The sequence below is a fragment of the Schistocerca nitens genome, chromosome 9, assembly GCF_023898315.1.
Source record: "Schistocerca nitens isolate TAMUIC-IGC-003100 chromosome 9, iqSchNite1.1, whole genome shotgun sequence".
Lineage (NCBI taxonomy): Eukaryota > Metazoa > Arthropoda > Insecta > Orthoptera > Acrididae > Schistocerca > Schistocerca nitens.
In genome coordinates this window covers 477404480-477424084 of record NC_064622.1, presented here as the reverse complement: position 1 = coordinate 477424084, position 19605 = coordinate 477404480, and the positions used below count along the sequence as shown (strand labels likewise).

The 19605-nt window shown below is 38.2% G+C and overlaps 2 protein-coding genes across 2 annotated transcripts in view; both read right to left on the bottom strand.

Annotated features, from left to right (window-relative positions):
* Positions 1–4243, bottom strand: part of LOC126203560 (sorting and assembly machinery component 50 homolog B) — a 113474-nt gene extending 109231 nt beyond the window's left edge. The window contains exons 1-3 of the mRNA XM_049937884.1: positions 4088–4243; positions 3850–3924; positions 3708–3761 (exon numbers count right to left, since the gene is read on the bottom strand). Coding sequence (XP_049793841.1) covers positions 3708–3761; positions 3850–3924; positions 4088–4108 — 150 coding nt within the window. The 5' untranslated portion in view covers positions 4109–4243. The remainder of the gene's footprint in view (positions 1–3707; positions 3762–3849; positions 3925–4087) is intronic.
* Positions 4244–11453: 7210 nt separating this feature from the next.
* LOC126204366 (B-cell lymphoma 3 protein-like) overlaps positions 11454–19605 on the bottom strand; it is a 318005-nt gene continuing 309853 nt past the window's right edge. The window contains exon 7 of the mRNA XM_049938740.1: positions 11454–14218. Coding sequence (XP_049794697.1) covers positions 13967–14218 — 252 coding nt within the window. The 3' untranslated portion in view covers positions 11454–13966. The remainder of the gene's footprint in view (positions 14219–19605) is intronic.

Genomic DNA, 19605 nt, shown 5'->3' with positions numbered 1-19605 from the left:
ATGACTATTAAATTTTCGTCTCCCTTTACTACCTGAAAAATTTCTTTAATCTCATCATACATTTCATCAATTTCTTCATGATCTGCAGAGCTAGTTGGCATATAAACTTATACTACTGTAGTAGGCATGGGCTACGTGTCTATCTTGGCTACAATAATGCATTCACTATGCTGTTTGTAGTAGCTCACCCGCACTCCTATTTTTTTATTCATTATTAAACCTACTCCTCCATTACCCTTATTTGATTTTGTATTTATAACCCTGTATTCACCTGACCAGATGTCTTGTTCCTCCTGCCGCCGAACTTCACTAATTCCCACTATAACTTTAACCTATCCATTTCCCTTTTGTCTTGTTCCTCCTGCCGCCGAACTTCACTAATTCCCACTATATCTAACTTTAACCTATCCATTTCCCTTTTTAAATTTTCTAACCTACCTGCCCGATTAAGGGACCTGACATTCCACGCTCCGATCCGTAGAACGCCAGTTTTCTTTCTCCTGATAACGACGTCGTCCTGTGTAGTCCCCGCCCGGAGATCCGAATGGGGGACTATTTTACCTCCGGAATATTTTACCCAAGAGGACGGCATCACCATTTAACCACACAGTAAAGCTGCATGCCCTTGGGAAAAATTACGGCTGTAGTTTCCCCTTGCTTTCAGCCGTTCGCAGTACCAGCACAGCGAGGCCATTTTGGTTAGTGTTACAAGGCCAGATCAGTCAATCATCCAGACTGTTGCCCCTGCAACTACCGAGAAGACTGCTGCCCCTCTTCAGGAACCACACGTTTGTCTGGCCACTCAACAGATACCCCTCCGTTGTGGTTGCACCTATGGTACGGCCATCTGTATCGCTGAGGCACACAAGCCTCCCCACCAACAGCAAGGTCCATGGTTCATGGGGGGGGGGGGGGGGGGGGGCAATAGCGTTACTTTCTTCAATAATTCTCTGCTGCTACTCTGTTAGTCTCAGTTCTGCTCTCTCTCTCTCTCTCTCTCTCTCTCTCTCTCTCTCTCTCTCTCTCTTTTTTTTTTTACCTTCAAATTAAATTTATTTTTTGCTTCTCCTTCGGCTTAATTTAGCTTGTTCTTCCTATTTAGTCCTCAACTGTGTATTTCTTCAGACACACTCTTTTTGTTTACAAATAAAGGAAACCTCTATATTAAAATTAGCATTTGTGATCTTTCTGTTTGTGCTCATGTGGACATAAATGTAGTGTCAAGGCTGACATCAACACGCATACCTTTTACTATTGTTTACAGCAGTCACGAAGTTACGCAAGACATTCTTCTGATGAATACTTTTGTGTTCTCATGTACAACTATATGATGATATAACAATACGAGAGGAGGAAAGTTGCTAGTCACCATATAGTGGAGATGCTGAGCTGCGATAGGCACAATAAAAAGATTCACACAATCATAGCTTTTGGCCATTAAGGCCTTTGTCAGCAGTGGACACACACAAAAGCAGTACTTGCCATTTCAGATTTAGATAACACATTTTACTTGCATTCCTTAATTAATTCTTCCTTTTTCCCTTCATATAAATATTCTGTAGATACAGAGTATGGCGCACGTAAGACATATTTACAGAGAAAAAATATATGCTAATGCACCTTAGACACACGTGAAATAATCCTCATGAATCTGGAATAAATCCAAAGATCTCGCACATATTTTCACTTAAAAAGTAATAACAGACTTGTCGCGAAAAATGTAAATGTACAAATATACATATGTGCACATGATAATTCTTAAGCTGTTGTAGCCGCACATCCCCAAAGAGAAAAATCCATTTACATTGATAACTTTACTGTACTGAAGCTGTACAGAAAACAGATTTTACATGAAGCTCACATTATTTGATATTAACAAAATATACATGTCAGTTGGTTCTACAAAGCAATTTGTCAATGGAGTAGGTGTTAGCCAACAATACCACATCCTTTAGGCTCCTCTTCAACCAAAATTTACTGGTAGTTAAGTTTTATACGGCTGTTGGCTAGTTATTGAAAATGTGTGTTCCTGAATAACTGACACCTTTCTGGACCAAAGCAAGTAGTTTCAAATATTTGTGAAGACTATTCTTATTTCTAGTGATGATTCCATAAATTGAGTTGCTGGTAAAAAAATAAATAAATAAAGAGATAGGGTTTATGACAAATTTCATTAAGGAATAAATATATTAGGAAGCAGTAGCTAGTCTCCCCAGTTCCTTGAAACAGCTTCTGTAGGACGTTCTTTACATCACAAATACTTTTTATTACATGTTTTTGCACTCTAAGAACTTTAGCTTGGCTTGACAAGTTACCCCCATAAAATTTCCATTTTGGAAGCATAGTATCATTTCCCCCCCCACCCCCACCCGTCTGCCATCTGCATTCAAAACAAAAATTTATTCACACACTTCAGCAGTTCTGTGGTAAGCTTCACCCCATTGTATCCATTACCAGGCTGTACTCCCAAGAACTTCACACAGTCAACTTCTTCTATCTGCTCATCATATTTTAAGCAGGCACTGCCTTACAAATTATGAATTGCACATTACGCCTATGTGCTTTTTCGAAGTCTAATCGCAAAGAATTGGCTAGGAACCATTTACTGGCCATGAACATATAATTAACCGATATTTCTAACCTTAAGTGCCCACTCTGCTCTGGGCCATCTATTTAAATGACAAACTTCCCTTAACTGCTGTATCATATGCACATCTCTACCTCTACACCCGAATTGGAAAAACAGTGTTGCGCAGCCAAAGTATTAGCAATTATCAGTGCTCATTTAAATGTCTTGATGAGGGTAGTGGAGCAAACAGTTACCAACTGCATAGAAGTGTACCTACATTATATTACTGGATGAAGCTCCTGTCAATTTACACTCTGAAGTTGACAGATCACACATCAACTATATGTATCAACAGTGTGGCAGTGATATTTTTCATGTCTGGTGCAAAGTGATATCAAAAGTGCGCGAGAGTTTTTTTTTTTTGGTCATGTGTTGTTTTTTATCTTTGCCGTAAGACTATAGGATCTCCTAGTTTTTTTTTACTTCTCTGTTGTTTTTTCTAGTTTCTTCTCATTGTGAGTTTTCACGAATAAATATGTTTTCGTTAACTCATGATACCAGACGGCTATGCAATTATTTGTTGTAGGCAAGTCGCATACAACAGCTTCGGAATGGGGAAACTGGCTGGAGGATCTTCTGTAGTTCCCACAGCAGTTTCAATACAAGTATTGCCATGCGATGGATGTTACACAGGGCTGAGGCATCATCAGCAGCACCTGTGTACTGTTCTACACTCACAAACATACACTGCCAATATATGGGGCACCTGGGGAACATGCTTCCTACTCATATTAGACGCTCTCTCTTCCATTTCATTCCCACAAAGCAGGCAACTACAATTCCGTGTAAACAAATTTACAAATAGTTTTGACATCAGACACCTTTGGGTTCATTCTCTTGCCGTATGTACCATGTGAGGCAGTAAAAACAAAATACTGCGCTCCCTCATTCCATGATGATTGTGTCCGGTTTCAAAATAATCATGCCCTCTAGCGATCACAATTGCATCTCTCCAATAATTAACGTAGTCTACATTCCGCAAGTGCCCCAAGTCATTACCATCAGCCTGTACACACGTTTTAATAATGGTAATGTATAGCGATTTACAACACACTGCTTTACGAAGTAATTCGCATACCTGTATGCCTTCCAACTTTATTGTCTTCTTACCGCTTGTGCATTCTTCGGCTTCCTGTAAACGAAAATGGCATTGAAATAGTATTCTTCACATATACAAACGTTGAAACACAGCTTCCATTCATATGTTGACTTCAGCATACTTGGTCGTTGGTTCCTAAATTTAGATGTCTCGGTTTACCACTCCCGAACGACTCGTTCTTGTCAATAAACTGTTCCTAAAACACAAATAATTAGATGCGAGGTAAGTAGTACATGCCTATCAAATGAATCAGTTGTTTTATATGAAGCCTAAATGTACCCATAACCACATAATACACAGTACGAAGCTCATTCACGTAAAAATACACAAAAACATAGAAAAATAGACACAACATTTACCTTTGCGTAAACTGTTCCCATCGTTCCAACTGTCACTTTCCTATGCTGCACATAATCGCAAACCCGGCGTCTCTACTATTATTTTTTGAAGCAGCGTACGACCTCACCCACCCTTACATCATCTTTGATATAGTCCTCTGATGTAAACACACAGACGGGAGTAATATGTATTTCAAAAATGAGACCTACATATTTTATTACACGTGTCATTGGCGAGAATAGTTCCCACGCTATTTTTATTAGGCTTTTTCTCAGAACAAAAACAAACTTCTATGGAGTTCAGGAATCTTTCAGATTTGTGACAATGGCCAGCTTATTCCAAGTTGAGGAACATGGTGAAAAATTACTTTTCGTACAGCAGCAAGTGAGTTGCTGAGTTCAATCAAAGTGAGCGAAGAGCAGCTTGAAACCCCCTCTTTTTAGCCCACTCTTTAATTAATAGACCATTAACTACTGCTTTTAATACCAGTGAACTTATGAGAATCAGAGTTTATATTTAGTTTGAAAACTGCAATGATCACTGGAAAACTGGATAAATAGGATCTCTGTTGAGCGTAAGTAAATATGGGACGTATGGGTGTCGTTAACACAATTGGTGGTCACTAACTTGAAAATACCTGCACATACCTTTCTACATCTACAACCATACCGTGCAAACAAACGTGAAGTGCATGACAGATGATACATCCTTTATTATATATACGGTATGACAATGAGTGTGAGCGGAAGAAGCAATAAAACCACGAACAGTTGATTTTCCTTGTGTTTATATGGTTGCATGCACGCCTACGGTAATCTCACATTTGTGATACTATGTAAGCCTACATGCCTCCATTCAGCTCTTTTTTATTGACTATTTAACATCGGAATACATTTACACTCTTGATAATTACTATGTGATCGAAATTGGCAAATAGTGCCGAATAATAATTGATTAAAATAAGACACCACCATTGCTATCATGATGCCTTCGAATAACTACCATTGTTGCCATCATTTATTATTATTATTATTATTTATGAATTCTCCCAATAACGGAAGACATTAAGCAAATGACATTAAGCAAATGACAATCAACTTTTTTTCTGGTTCTTCTTGTTGCTCCAATAGATCTTCATTCTTTTTGAGAAGGCTTGCTTTCGCTCTTCTGACCACTTCGGTCTGTACTGTTTTTGTTTTGGTTGCTCTGGTAAAACTTTCCACTTCTCTACTTTGTGCTTAAAAGTATCTCTGTCTGAAATATCGGTTGCTGTTATATCCGCGTTGGTGAGGTCTTTTCTAACTTCGATCATCCAAGGTGTTGAAGCTTTAAGTGAGGTTACGTAATTTATTAGCTTTCTGGTCAAACGGTTTTCTGGTAATCTGCTAAGATGACCAAAGAATTTCAGTCGCCTTTTCTTAAAATCAATTTCTATGTTTGAAAACTTTTCTGTTGTTTTGATTGTTTGCAGTCTGTAGCCATCTTTAGTCTGTCTCGCTCCTAAAATTTTCCTAATGATTTTTCTCTCTTCTTTTTTGATGTCTTCGAGTTCTCGCTTTCTGTTCAGTACTAGTGTTTCACTTGCATAGAGGACTGTTGGTTTTATGACGGTATTGTAATGCCATCATTTATTATTATTATTATTGACATATTTAATTGTAATGAAGCTTTAATGCTTTTTTTTTAATTTTGGCCTATATAAGTCTTTAGTGTGTAAATGTAAAAAAATCAAGTAAAAGGCTATATGACCACATATTTGTTTCAATGTACCACATTTATTTTGTGCAAATGTTCTAGCATCTGGCCTCCCCTCCATAATCAACGTACACCAGGCCGTGCATTGCAACAAGCGACGGCTCTATACATGTTATCTCGTATTTTTTTCTCCAGTTTTCCAAAGAGTTCCATAGCTCCTCCATCATGAAAATAATGGCTGGATTCCTCAAATTTTCCCAGAAAAAAACCTGTGGCTAATCTTTGTAAAATGGCTACAAGTGCTATAAGAACTGCATTGAAAACCAAACTCAAACCAGCATTTTCGTCTGTCAGGTAATAAATTAATATAACGAAGTGTGCAAAGAGACAAAAAAAATTGCTAAAATACATCTCTATAAAACAGCAGCCAAAACATATTTCATAAGTAATGCATACTGCACAGAGATCACCTAGAGGGCAGAGTAGGAGTTAATAATGAAAATGGGGAACTACAACACTCTGTCACATTACAGTATATGATCACAATGTTCCAGCTCCATGTTCACTTACCAAATTTTGCGTCCGTTAAATATAAAAAATAGTACCAACTGGTATTTTCTACGACCTAAGGTGTTTGAGTGTGTGAATCACAGTATTCTCCTAGATAAATTGAGGTTTTATGGGATTGATGGTATAGCCAGTCAATGGATAATGTCATCTAACCAAAAGAATGTAGAAAGTTGTACTTAGTAATCCAACCAATATAGTCCAGGCGTTATTCTGACTGGGAAGAAATCATGTGTAGAGTTCCCCAAGGGTCAATTTTAGGTCCACTATTGTTCCTCATATCTGGAAATCATCTTTCATCTAATATGTTTCTCCGACATGATATTATTGCACTTGGCCTCTGGTGGGCATTATTGAAAACAGGCAATGGTGTTACCCTAAACAAATACTACAGTGTGTAAGGAAAATGCATCACATTGTGAATGATTTCAAGACAAATGTGCATATACTATCAAGGGCTTCTGCATGTCCTCATGAAATCTCACAAAAACTTCCAGGTGCAATAATACTTTGATCAACTAATATGACAAGCAGAATTAGTTCTGTTTGCAGACGACACTTATTGTAATCAATCCAAGCATACACACAGAAACAGAAGGAATGACCAGTAAACATTGCTGGTTTCCTGCAAATGGCCTCTCAATTGTAGAAAGACAACATATTCATTCCAAACATCTATCAGTACTAGACCAATGATAAGTGTAACACATAGTGAGAAAATAATGTGGTACCTTCAAAATTCTAAGCTGCCCATACTGATGAGAATTTATAAACTTGAAAAAGCATATTTTGGAACTCTTAAAACAACTCAGTTCTGCCACATTTGCTCCTAGAATCATTGCAAATCTTGTGGAAGGGAGAAAGCAATAAGCTGACGTATATTGTATATTTTAATTCAACAATTTCATATGGAAAAATGATTTGGGGTAACACATCTTTAAGGGAGAAAGTCTTCATAGCTCAAAGATGTGCTGTAAGAATAATACAAGATGCTCACTAATGATCTTATAGACATCTGTTCGAGAATTTGGGTGTTCTGACTACTGTTTCACAGTGTATTTTTAGCTCGTGAAGTTTATTGTAGCACTGCAGTTCAAAAGTAACAGGAATGTACACAATTACAGTACCAGAAGGAAAAAAATACATTTGTTACTCCATATTAAGTTTGACTTTAGTACAAAAAGGGCTGCACAGTGCTGCAGCTAAAATTTTTGGTTACTTACCAAGGGGTACAAAATGTCTGACAGACAGCAAAGTAAAATTTGAAAACAAACTGAAAGTTTCTCCTTAACAACTCTTGTTCCGTAGAAGAATTTCTATTATTGCAAAGTGCATTAGGTGGTGGGGAGTAATTACTATGCAAAATGATCTGTGGAACGTGAAAGTAACTAAAAATGTTTTTACAAGCAAATGTGCCAAGATGCATGGTGCATGATAGAAATGTTTTGTCATTATCCTGCACTCAACATCTCTCTCATTAGTAGGGATGCTGACTCAGTTTTCCAAATGGACTGAACAGAGGATTTTTTTTTTTTTTTTCCGTTCTTATTTTTGCTGGAGTCACCTTGGATGCCTATGGTGCACGAGTTCTCACTCAAATTGTGTATGATCAAAATAACATTGTACAATGGGGAAAAAAGGAATGAAGCATTTCTGCTGATAACTGACTTCATGCTTCCGATGGAGTGTACTCTGTCCTGACATCTTGATTTAAGTTTTCCGTGGTTTTCTTACATTCAGGCAAATTCCAGGATGGTTCCTTCAGCAACGTCATGGTCTGTTATTCACCAAATATACATATGTATTCTGTGAACATGTATAGCAGAGATTTTTTTTCGTTGTTTTATAATGTATCCTGTATCATAGTTAGATGGTCCCTTGATGAATGAATAAAAAAAAAAAAAAAAAAAAAACTATGCTTAGATGAGGACGTGTCAAGAAGTAATTCTCTTGCTTCTCCTTCAACAGCCCCTAAAATTCACATTACTGGAAGGAAGATCAGGTCTAATGTGCCCGCGCAGTGGTTAGCACACTGGACTCGCATTCGGGAGGACGACTGTTCAATCCCGTCTCCGGCCATCCTGATTTAGGTTTTCCGTGATTTCCCTAAATCGCTTCAGGCAAATGCCGGGATGGTTCCTTTGAAAGGGCACGGCCGATTTCCTTCCCCATCCTTCCCTCACCCGAGCTTGCGCTCCGTCTCTAATGACCTCGTTGTCGACGGGACGTTAAACACTAATATCCTCCTCCTCCTCTAATGTGCCGTCAACATTGAGGTCATTAGAGACAGAGCACAAGCTCGGATTGAGTCTGGAATGGAGAATGAAATCGGCTGTGCCCTTTCAAATGAACTATCCCGGCATTTGCCTGGAGATATTTAGAGAAATCACGGAAACCTAAATTTGGAAGTCCAGATATGGGTTTGAGCCGTCGGGCTTCCGAATGAGAGTCCAGTGTGCTACCCACTGGGCCATCTAGCTTGATCATTAACGGAAAGAGGACCTCATTTGTCTTACAAATTGCCCCTCTCACATGGAAACCCTAATGAAATTTGGTATGAAGTTTCACTCCTATACACTTAAAATTAGCAACAAATTGCTACATTCCATCCTGTATTTTTCATTGTTTGATTTACTTAAAATTAGGTGTCATAAGAGTATCTCCTACCCTAACTTGGATCCAAATGTTGTCCTGGATTTTCTTGAACAGAAAGTAACCAACTGGCTCTTGCTTACATTAATGCTCCTGCCGTTTGTATACACCCAGCTCTATGTTGTCGCAAGGTAATGCCAGCGAAGTCACTCAATCCCGTAATAGTTCTGCCACATTTTCTGAGACTTCCTTTGCAACAATTATGTTCTGTTCTCTCCTGCAGAAACAATCTTACCCAAGGTCCTACTCCGTCTTCTACTACTGCAGCAGTTTGTAATTTGTGACGAGTACTCTGGTTGCCGCCCCCCACCCTTGTGCAATCTAATGATTTTACATCATCTTGAGTGAATCCTTCAAGTTGTGATTCCCAGTAATGCTGTTCCCTAAATTTGTCCAGAGCTTACTTAAGCCATTGTGTTGTTATGCGTACTGTGTAGATGTACTTAATTACTAGCCTTTCCAACATTTTGCTGACCAGTGATATGGGACATCCAACATTTTGCTGACCAGTAATATGGGACAGTCTGGCCTATGTAGGTTTTTATAGCCAGTATTTTTAAATCATTGGGTCAGTGTGCATTAGGAGGCAAAATGGTAGGCACAGAATCATGTCTTTTATCATGGCCCACTGCCAGTACAACAAAAATCAAGACCTGGCTGGCCTGTATTTCCCAACCTCACCAGTTTTTGTTGACAGGCCTCACAATGGCAACCAATCATCTGGTCTGTTACCTCCCTCTCCCTAAGCTCGACCTGAACAATTATGCCAGGTAGGGTGCAGCTGCCTAGTTGGACTTTCTCAGACATGCACTTCTAAATGCCTGCCCAGTCTTGCTGTTTCTAAGCAGTGTCACAATTTCTTTACAGGTATTATTTTTCTTTCAAGAAATATTTGTGTACATAGTGTACAAATCTCCAGCAACTGCCACAATTTTCTTCTTCTTAACGTCCATCTGTTCTAATATATAAAGTACTTTCTAAGTGCCAAAATGTACTAGAATAAATAAGTCTATAAAATGCTGCAACTTTCAACATACTTGCCGTGAGACAGTCGCAATTTCTGAAATCCGTCACCCTTGGCCTCTGACCTGCCGACGAGTGCTGCTTCCTGGGTCCATGCACGAATCACGAAAATTCACTACCTTACGCCACACTCAAACAGACCCAGCCTGTGCAGATCGGTTAGATTAGATCTGATCAGCAGCACGTGCACATTAGTGGGAAACGAAAGGTAGACCCGATCCATTAGAGATACCCGCAGACATGGCCTGCAGCTTTGACCTGTAGGAGAAATCCACTAGTGTGTCCAGTGAGTCACCGACAGCATGTTGATGAAATGGGACCACAATGATCAAACCATGCAACAGATAACTTGTGCAAATACTCTGAAAATCAATAACCATAAAGGCGATCACTGAGCCACATACAGGCACGTAGAAAAGACACACTCTCACAACTAAATTTTCAGCCATAGCCTTTGTCAGATAACAAGAGCACACACACACATTCACTCGGAGACGAATCGTGCACACATGACCGCTGTCTCTGCTCGCTGCATTTACAGTATCTAAGAATCAGATCCAAACAAACTCTCCTCAAGCCTCCCTGCCTCTCCTCTGTAGTTGCTACGCTAGTGGCGACAAGCGGTGGCAGCACTGACTGCAAGCTGTGGGGAGAGGTAGGAAGGTGAGAAGCAGTAGGAATGAGGTAGTAGGGAAGCAGCACACGTGCTCAGCTGCACCCAACCAGTTACAATGCACAGCATCTCGGTAAACAAACCATTTCATCTACTGAGACAAAGACGAGATTTTTCCAGCCTTTTTTTTTCCAAAATTCCGTGATATTCCCTGTAAGCATAAGGAAATAACGAAGAATGTCTAACATAATTGTCACCACTGTGGAGCAATTTAAAACTAGTACCAACAGGGTGGACAAATTCAACACATATGCTAGCAATCATAATTAACTGCATTAACAGGTATTAGTATTTTTCAAGGGAATGCATGTGTGGTATACTCAAACAAGGGCAGTTTATAAATTGCAGCAGCAAAGCTGGTCATAGGGTAAAATGTATGATGATCTACCTTATACACAGATTTTTATTCAGTCATACATTTGCCGGAGCTCTTCTGCAGGCTGATAGAGGAATTCTTTCTGCACAATTTCTTTTTAGTTTAATAAACCTAGCAGGGGAAGCTTACAAGCAAAGCAGACAGTGTGGGGGTTCCTGAAGATAGATGTATAGATGTCAAGCCTCATGACAAAATGGTGATTAACATGGGCAGGGACAAAATGGTGATTAACATGGGCAGGGACAAAATGGTGATTAACATGGGCAGGGCGCACTGATCTGTGGTGTCGATCCACTTACTACCTGTCACATTAATTACAAAAAATTATTTTGTACACAGAGTGGTAAATATTAATTAATGTAATTTACAAATTATTTTGATAAATAATGATGAAGGGAGGTTGAAATGAAACATTTTATTGAAGGATGCATTTTGTTTTTATATGTTCAACAACTACAGAGGTGGTAATGTGTAAAAGAGGGATCTATAGTTTGTTTTACCCCTTCTTCTACCAATCGATAACATAATAGTTCATTAAAGATAAGCTCGCTTTTTAAGTGCTGGTATGCACACACATTCTTAAAATATACTTTAACAATAATTATATAAACTACTAACCATCTGTCATTAAATAAATTATACAATTACCTAAATGTGTGGCTGGAACAGGATAAGAAAAAACAATTATGGAATACAATAATATTAATTTGATCGAAATTAGCCAGCCAGGAACCCGGCAAGCAAACAAATTTAACTACCCAGGGTAGATCCTGGCTTTCCATGTAAGTTGACACCACAAAACTCTAGCCATAAATGAATCACTTCATTAATCTTTTTTTTTTTTTCCAAACAAATTTCATACATGTTCAGTTTTGAAAACATACAATGCCTGGGTACAAGAAACTACATTTCACTTTACATTATTCAATGAAACTTCGAGAATATGCAGTATCGTAGGACTTCATAAAGCTATTCCATATCTGTGATGATGTTGAAGACAGGTTTCCACAGCCTGAATCATGATATTTAGCATGTTACTTAAAGGACACACCATTTCCGAAAAGGGAAAAAACACTTTTTACAATTGAGAATACTTCCAGAAAGCCATTCTTAATTATAATCAAAAAGACACTTTAGCATTCGTAGGCATAGGATGTGACAGTATTCTCTTTAAATGCAATCCTTTACAGAAATAGCAGTCCCATAAGCCACATTCATCTTAGCACACATCCAAGTTATGCTTATTTATTGACAAATGGTAGTAGTACATATTACACTGCACCCTCTTCTGTTCCAGTACACACAACCTGATTAAGAACAACCAATATGACAACTTAGTGACGAAGCACTGAAAGCTTTGCTTTTTTTGCCAAACAAAGAAAAAGGACTGACTCACTCTTTTTTCCTTGACATAATTAGTGTTGTTTTAGACATACAAAGAAAGTAATGTTTCTGTAGAAAAACCTTTTACCAAATATAAAAAAGAATATGCTTTCATGCAATTTTTAGTGCTTCTTAAAATTGTTAGGCTACATTAATTTACTCTCAATTTTTGTTGTTCAGTTTATCAGCTTCAATTCACTTTGCCATGCATGTTTCATTTAATGTTTTCATATTATCCAAGCACTGAGTTTTGTGGATGTCAGAATTAAGACATTTGTCACTTTCATCATCACATCAAAATAATGCTCTCAAATGATGAGGTATTGCCTCTCACAGAAGTAATCTTGTAAAAACAGAACATAATACTCAAATATCTGTGGATTCACAGGCACACTATAATTACGTTCTGTGGAAATTAAAACATTCTACACAAATTAGGTACTCTTTGTTTCAATAAATAAATACATAGATCAGTACTTTACAGAGGATTCGCAAAAAATATTTGTGCTTTAACGTGCGAAAATAAATGTTCAGTTTGGTGACTACAAGTTCTTACACCCCGTTCATGTTCACATTCATTCACACAAATCTAGAATGTTTATGTACACCCACAAGATGAATCACACTTCAAATAATAGTAACTAATTGGACAAACGTTAATGTACTACATAAAAATAACATGTTGCTATGCAATTCCACAACTTTCCTTCTATAATAACTGCCAGAGTAAAAATAAAAAATAAAAAAATATTGCAAAACACAAAGTTCTTGGCGAAATTTCTCATTTGACTCTTTACAGTTGACAGAACACATGTTATTTGTGGATAAACCTTTCATAGATACAACTCTAAAAGGTTATTTAAATGGTAAGAGCATATTCAACTGATGTTTCCACTTGAGCTTCAACTACTGCCTTGATATTTTTCACTCATATTTAACAGTTTCAGAACATTCAATCATCATATACAGGAACAATTCCAATGACATTGTGTTTCTTTAACAACATCCAGAATGCACATTTCAAGAAGCTCCTTGGCCCTATTTATTTGTAACTACCGCAATGTTTACAATTGTGTTTCTTTACAACAACATCCAGAACACACATTTCAAGAAGCTCCTTGGCCCTATTTATTTGTAACCACTGCAATGTTTACAGCTACTTTGTTAATAATTAACTGCATAGGAGAAGCAGTAACACACATTGGAACAAGTCGATCTGCATAAGCAGAAGTGCTAGACATTTAACTTTCAGTTGTGACCAAAAATTAAAAAAACATATGACAATATTAACAGGACCACAGTGGTGCAGTAACTTCATGAAGCTGACATGTCGTGAGCTACTACTTCTTTCAATAAATATCACACTGGCTGAAGTTATATGAGAAAAGGATTTCCCATAATCACACAGTCATACATTTACGATGTGTCCAATGTTCCAGTCCAAAGTTAAAATTAGGATCACAATAAAACTTACTACATCCCTCAAAACGGATGCTTTGTTCAATTCTGTGTCAGTACACCTGAAGAAAGTCAATTTTCCATTACACTGTTACGGTGTCTTCCACGTTCAAGTTGTGCAATAATGTCCTCGTGTACTTCTTTATGATTTATCATTGCAGCCTCAACATTTGGATTTGCGAATTCTGAAGCTGCGATGATAGGTGTGTGCCCAGCATAATTCTGTTCTGTGGAGTTGGCACCATTATGCAGCAAGACACGACAACATGTAGCAGAATTTGTCTCCACAGCATGGAACAGTGGAGTGCGACCACTTTTTGTATCCTGTAACAAGAAAGCAGAGGTTTTGTCTGATATATACAGAATAATACTTTAGAGGCATTCAACATTTATAAGTATCCCCATTAACACAGCACATAATTGTTTTACAAGAACTGCCCTTCATATTTTCCAATGTTCTGTAGGCAAACTCCTAAAGTAAAATTTAGCCTAACAAGGTAAATGTCAGGGCGAAGCAAATACATTTTCCTCTGATATTTGAGAGAGAGAGAGCACTTGTTCCCACTGGTAAATGGAATACATTTAAGCTGTGAGAGGAGCTTATTCAATGTGTGTCCTCTGTGGGTGATAGTCTTGTAGCATTCCCTCCTGTCTCAGCAAATGTTATGTTTTTAGTCCGAGGGACAAATTCTATTCATTCAGAAAGGAAGCTAAGGTAAGAGTGTCAAACTTGGTGGCCATATGCAAATTAACTGCAATATTTTCACTGTTCATGACTTAGCTCTTTATTACATTACGTGAAAGGATTAAATCACCATACTTTCTTTTCTGAAGACCAAATAGTCTAATACAGGTAATTCATACAATCGCTATTGATACGCTGGTTGACATGACAAGCACTGTACAAACTATAAACAAGAAATGGAAAATGCTTTGAAAATTCTAAAATGGTTTATAATTGAAACCACAATCAATCAAAAGTATGGTTTAAAAAGGTTTATTTGGATCAGACCATGACACTGCTTCCGATTTTTTACAAATCCGTTTTCAGATAGTTGTTACATGTTTCATTTTCTTTTCTTTCTGGGGCCTCGTTTTCTATCCATATTGGTTTTCTGCACCAGGATAGACAAAGTATCTTGTTCACTATTTGATAAGTTTACGACAAATTTATTTCTTGTGACCTCTATCAAAGCATTTATGAAAAGGTTTTAAAAGTTATTAAAATGTGGAATGTTGTGAAAATTAACATGCTGGATGCATTAATTATCACATTTGGGGATGTGCACTATGCAAGTGCTGTTAAATTCCTTGAAGAACATGAATTTATGCTTAACACTAATGCTTTAATACATCAGCCTACAGTTATTTCAGTATATATTTAACAGTAAAGGTATAACTTTTAAAGTACTATGGCTATTTTTAAGTATGGGAATAAAATGTTGGTTTAGACGACGAGAAGACCTCTCGGAAATTATTTAGGAATGAGGTGTTGGATGACTGACTGTTCATTCAGAATGAGATCAGAGAAAGTGTTCTTACACATATTAATCTCAATCTCCTTTAGAAGATTCATTGCACCACCCTTATCTGTAAGGTGTAAGATTTGGAGGTTATATTGTATATTGTCTACTGTAAGATTATTTTCTGCGAGACAGATGGCAAAGGCCGATTTGCTCAGTTGTAGGACATACAGATGTTCTTTAAACTTTGTTTCAAACTTTCTGCCCATTTGGCCGATGTAGAATTTGGGACTGTTATTACAGTTCAATTTATAGATTCCTGATCTTTTTTGGGGGTTACTAATGTGTGGAAGTGTGTGACAACTTACTGTTAAAGTTTATTATTGGTGGAAAAGCTGAACTTAACACTCTTCTTTTTGATCAGGTAGCAAATTTTATACAAAAGTAGGCCTAAACATGGTACAACTGAATCCTTTGTTGATTTCATGTCCTTCACAGTAGCTGTAGATGTTTCTTGGAGAGATTTATTGTCAGCAATTCTTTATTTTCTGGGTGAAAATGTCTATTACTAAAGCATCATATCCCTTATTATAAGCAACTGATTTAATTACGCTTGTTTCCTTTTTCTGTTCATTGGAGCTCAGAGGTATTTGATGCATATGGTGACACACTGACCTAAACTTAGCCCTCTTATGCTGGTTTGGGTGGCAGAATGTGTTACCGATGGTAATATCTGTAGTTGTTAGCTTACGAAATATACCAAGGTGATGTTTGTAACTGATGTTACATATTTTAACGTCCAGCAAGTAAATGCTACGGTTTATTTCCCGTGACAGTGAATTTAATGATGTCATGTAATTTTCTCAGATCTTTCAAGCAGTAGGAGAGTGTTATCTACATATTTCTCTTGGTAAATAATTTTACTGCTTACAGATGAGAAGAACTTTTGTTTCAGATGGTTAATGCAGATAGCTTGCAATTCAGCAAAACTGCTTACCATTGCAAACCCGTCTTTTGTTTAGAGACTATTATTAAAAGTCAGAGAGTACAAGAGTGAGGATCTCTTATCTCATATTTCAGGTAGGTTGAGCTTTTTATGATCTCACTGTTGGTAGTACATGGATGTCAATTGTAAGTAGTTGCAAACTTTTAGTAAGTGGCAAGAAAATCCTTCAGTTTTCTGCTTCTACTGTACTCCAATCTGTATACTGCGTTTACCACTGGATATAAAGGCAAGGAAAACTAAGCCCATACACATACAAACAGCATCTATAACCTCTTTACGACTGTGAGATCTTCGAAAATTGTTTATGTTTCTCACAGTTTGTAAATGTTCATCGCGTGTGCCGTCATTAAACAGAGAATGATGTGGTGTAAGGTGTTTTACAAGGAATTGAACAGCACATGCGTAGAGCACGTCCACAAATGTGATAATTTCAAAATTCACAATGAAAACACACAATGATTTCATCCCACACAAGCATACACCACAAACATTTTCGCCACATTTCACATTTTAATAATGTCATTAATGCTTCGATAGAGGCCATAAGAAATAAATCTATCATAAACTTTACGAAGTAGTGAACAAAATATTTCTGTCCATCCTAGTGCAGCAAATCAGTAATGGATACAAAATGAGGGTCAAGCAAGAAACCAACGCGTAACGGGCAAAAACCATCTGAAGATGAATTTGTGAAAAATGTGAAACCAATCCTGGGGTGATCCAAACAAATCTTGTTAAACACACCTGTGGCTGGTTGCTGTTTCTAATATAAACCTTATAGTATTACAGCCACAGTCTCAATATGTGAATTTTCGACAAAACAGCATTCTGAAATGGTATCTGTATAAGATGACCACACGGCATCTGAGAGAACAGGAACAACATTATATTGTCGTGAGAACTGGAGTTATAAACACCTGGCATCCTATGGCTTGATAAAACACTTTTTTCTGTTACGTGTGTGGCAAGCACATGCAATTGTTGAACATGGGCACCTCTGCCCCAAAGTGAGATGGAAAAGTTCCTCGTGTAAATGTGTGATGTAACTACATGATCAATTTCATCGTATGCTCAAACCTGTTCAGCAAGGCTAGTCAATATTATAAGGGGCGTTCAAAAAGAAACAAGCCAGAGGCATAATTACAGAAACCAGTATCTGTATGTTAGCTGTTGAGACACTTATCCCACTGTGACACAAGGTGGTGAATGGCTGTCACAAAAAATTCCTGGGGCTACGATGTTAATCAGCTCCGCACGTACAGCTGGACGTCGTCGTCCGAGGTGAATCGTTTACCCCCTCAGAGCCTTTTTAAGGGGACCAAAAATGATTAAGTCACAGGGAGAGAGTTCCGGAATGTATGGAGGGTGGGCAAGAACCTCTCATTTGAATTTCTGCAGGAGTGCAGCGACTGTGTTGGCCGTATGAGGCTTTGCATTGCCGTGGACCAAAATGACCCCCTGGGTGAAACTACCGGGTCGTTTTGATTTGATCGCTTGGTGAAGAGTGGTCAAGGTTTGCAAGTAACGCTGCGCATTCACTGTTGTCCCATGCTGCAGGAAGTGAATCAGAAGGGAGCCATCATGGTCGGGACGTCAGCATAGGGGAAAACAACTCACCTTGGACAACAACATATAGCTGTACATGTGGAACTGGTTAACATTGCAGCCCCAGGAATTTTATGAGACAGCCATTCACCACCTCATGTCACAGTGGGACAAGCATCTCAACAGCCAGGGTTAATACTTCTAAAATAAAGGTACTGGTTTCTGTAATTTTGCCTCTAGCTCTTCTTTTTGAATGCCCCTTATATTATGATGTGCTTTCTACCATATTTCAATAGAAACTGAGACCACTATACAGGGTGTTACAAAAAGGTACAGCCAAACTTCCAGGAAACATTCCTCACACACAAATAAAGAAAAGATGTTATGTGGACATGTGTCCGGAAACGCTTAATTTCCATGTTAGAGCTCATTTTAGTTTCATCAGTATGTACTGTACTTTCTCGATTCTGATGATCAAATTGTAAATTTTCACAACCAACATGTGTGGGCTGACAAGAATCCGCACACAATTGTGCAATCACGTCATCAACACAGATTGGGCAGGCATTGTTGGTGATGCCTTAATTGGGCCCCATGTTCTTCCACCTATGCTCAATGGAGCACGTTATCATGATTTCATACGGGATACTCTACCTGTGCTGCTAGAACATGTGCCTTTACAAGTACGACACAACATGTGGTTCATGCACAATGGAGCTCCTGCACATTTCAGTCGAAGTGTTCGTACGCTTCTCAACAACAGATTCGGTGACCGATGGATTGGTAGAGGCGGACCAATTCCATAGCCTCCCCGCTCTCCTGACCTCAACCCTCTTGACTTTCATTTATGGGGACATTTGAAAGCTCTTGTCTACGCAACCCTGGTACCAAATGTAGAGACTCTTCGTGCTCGTATTGTGGACGGCTGTGATACAATACGCCATTTTCCAGATCTGCATCAGCGCATCAGGGATTCCATGCGATGGAGGGTAGATGCATGTATCCTCGCTAACGGAGGACATTTTGAACATTTCCTGTAACAAATTGTTTGAAGTCACACTGGTGCGTTCTATTGCTGTGTGTTTCCATTCCATGATTAATGTGATTTGAAGAGAAGTAATAAAATGAGCTCTAACATGGAAAGTAAGTGGTTCCGGACACATATCCACATAACATATTTTCTTTGTGTGTGAGGAATGTTTCCTGAAAGTTTGGCCGTACCTTTTTGTAACACCCTGTATACTGCCCTCCAAGTAAACAATTTCTCTAACACTTTGGCAGTGATCTTAGCGTAACCAAATTGTTTGTCCCAATTGCATTTGTTTCTGGTTATAATATAGTAATACGAAAGGCGAGAACATTTGCCCCCCTCCCAAACTATTTATCTGTCTGTCTGTCTAGTTGATTCTGATTCTTAGAGACCCTGTGAACTAGAACACAACAATTACTTCTGGCCTGCTCCATCTCCCGAAGACTTTCCAGATTGGATTCCACTGATCCACTTCATTCTTTGTCGCCTCTTCTCTTTGTGCCTCTCTCATAAATAGGAAAAAACAAAGAATAGGACAAAAGCAAGAAAAATAATGGAATAAAGAAGTGGTTGCAGGCTTGGTCAAATAAAAAAAGTGGAAGTAGTCTCATACTGATGTGTGCAAACGAAACCAAGTGAACAACGTGTATAAACACGAAAAAGCCGT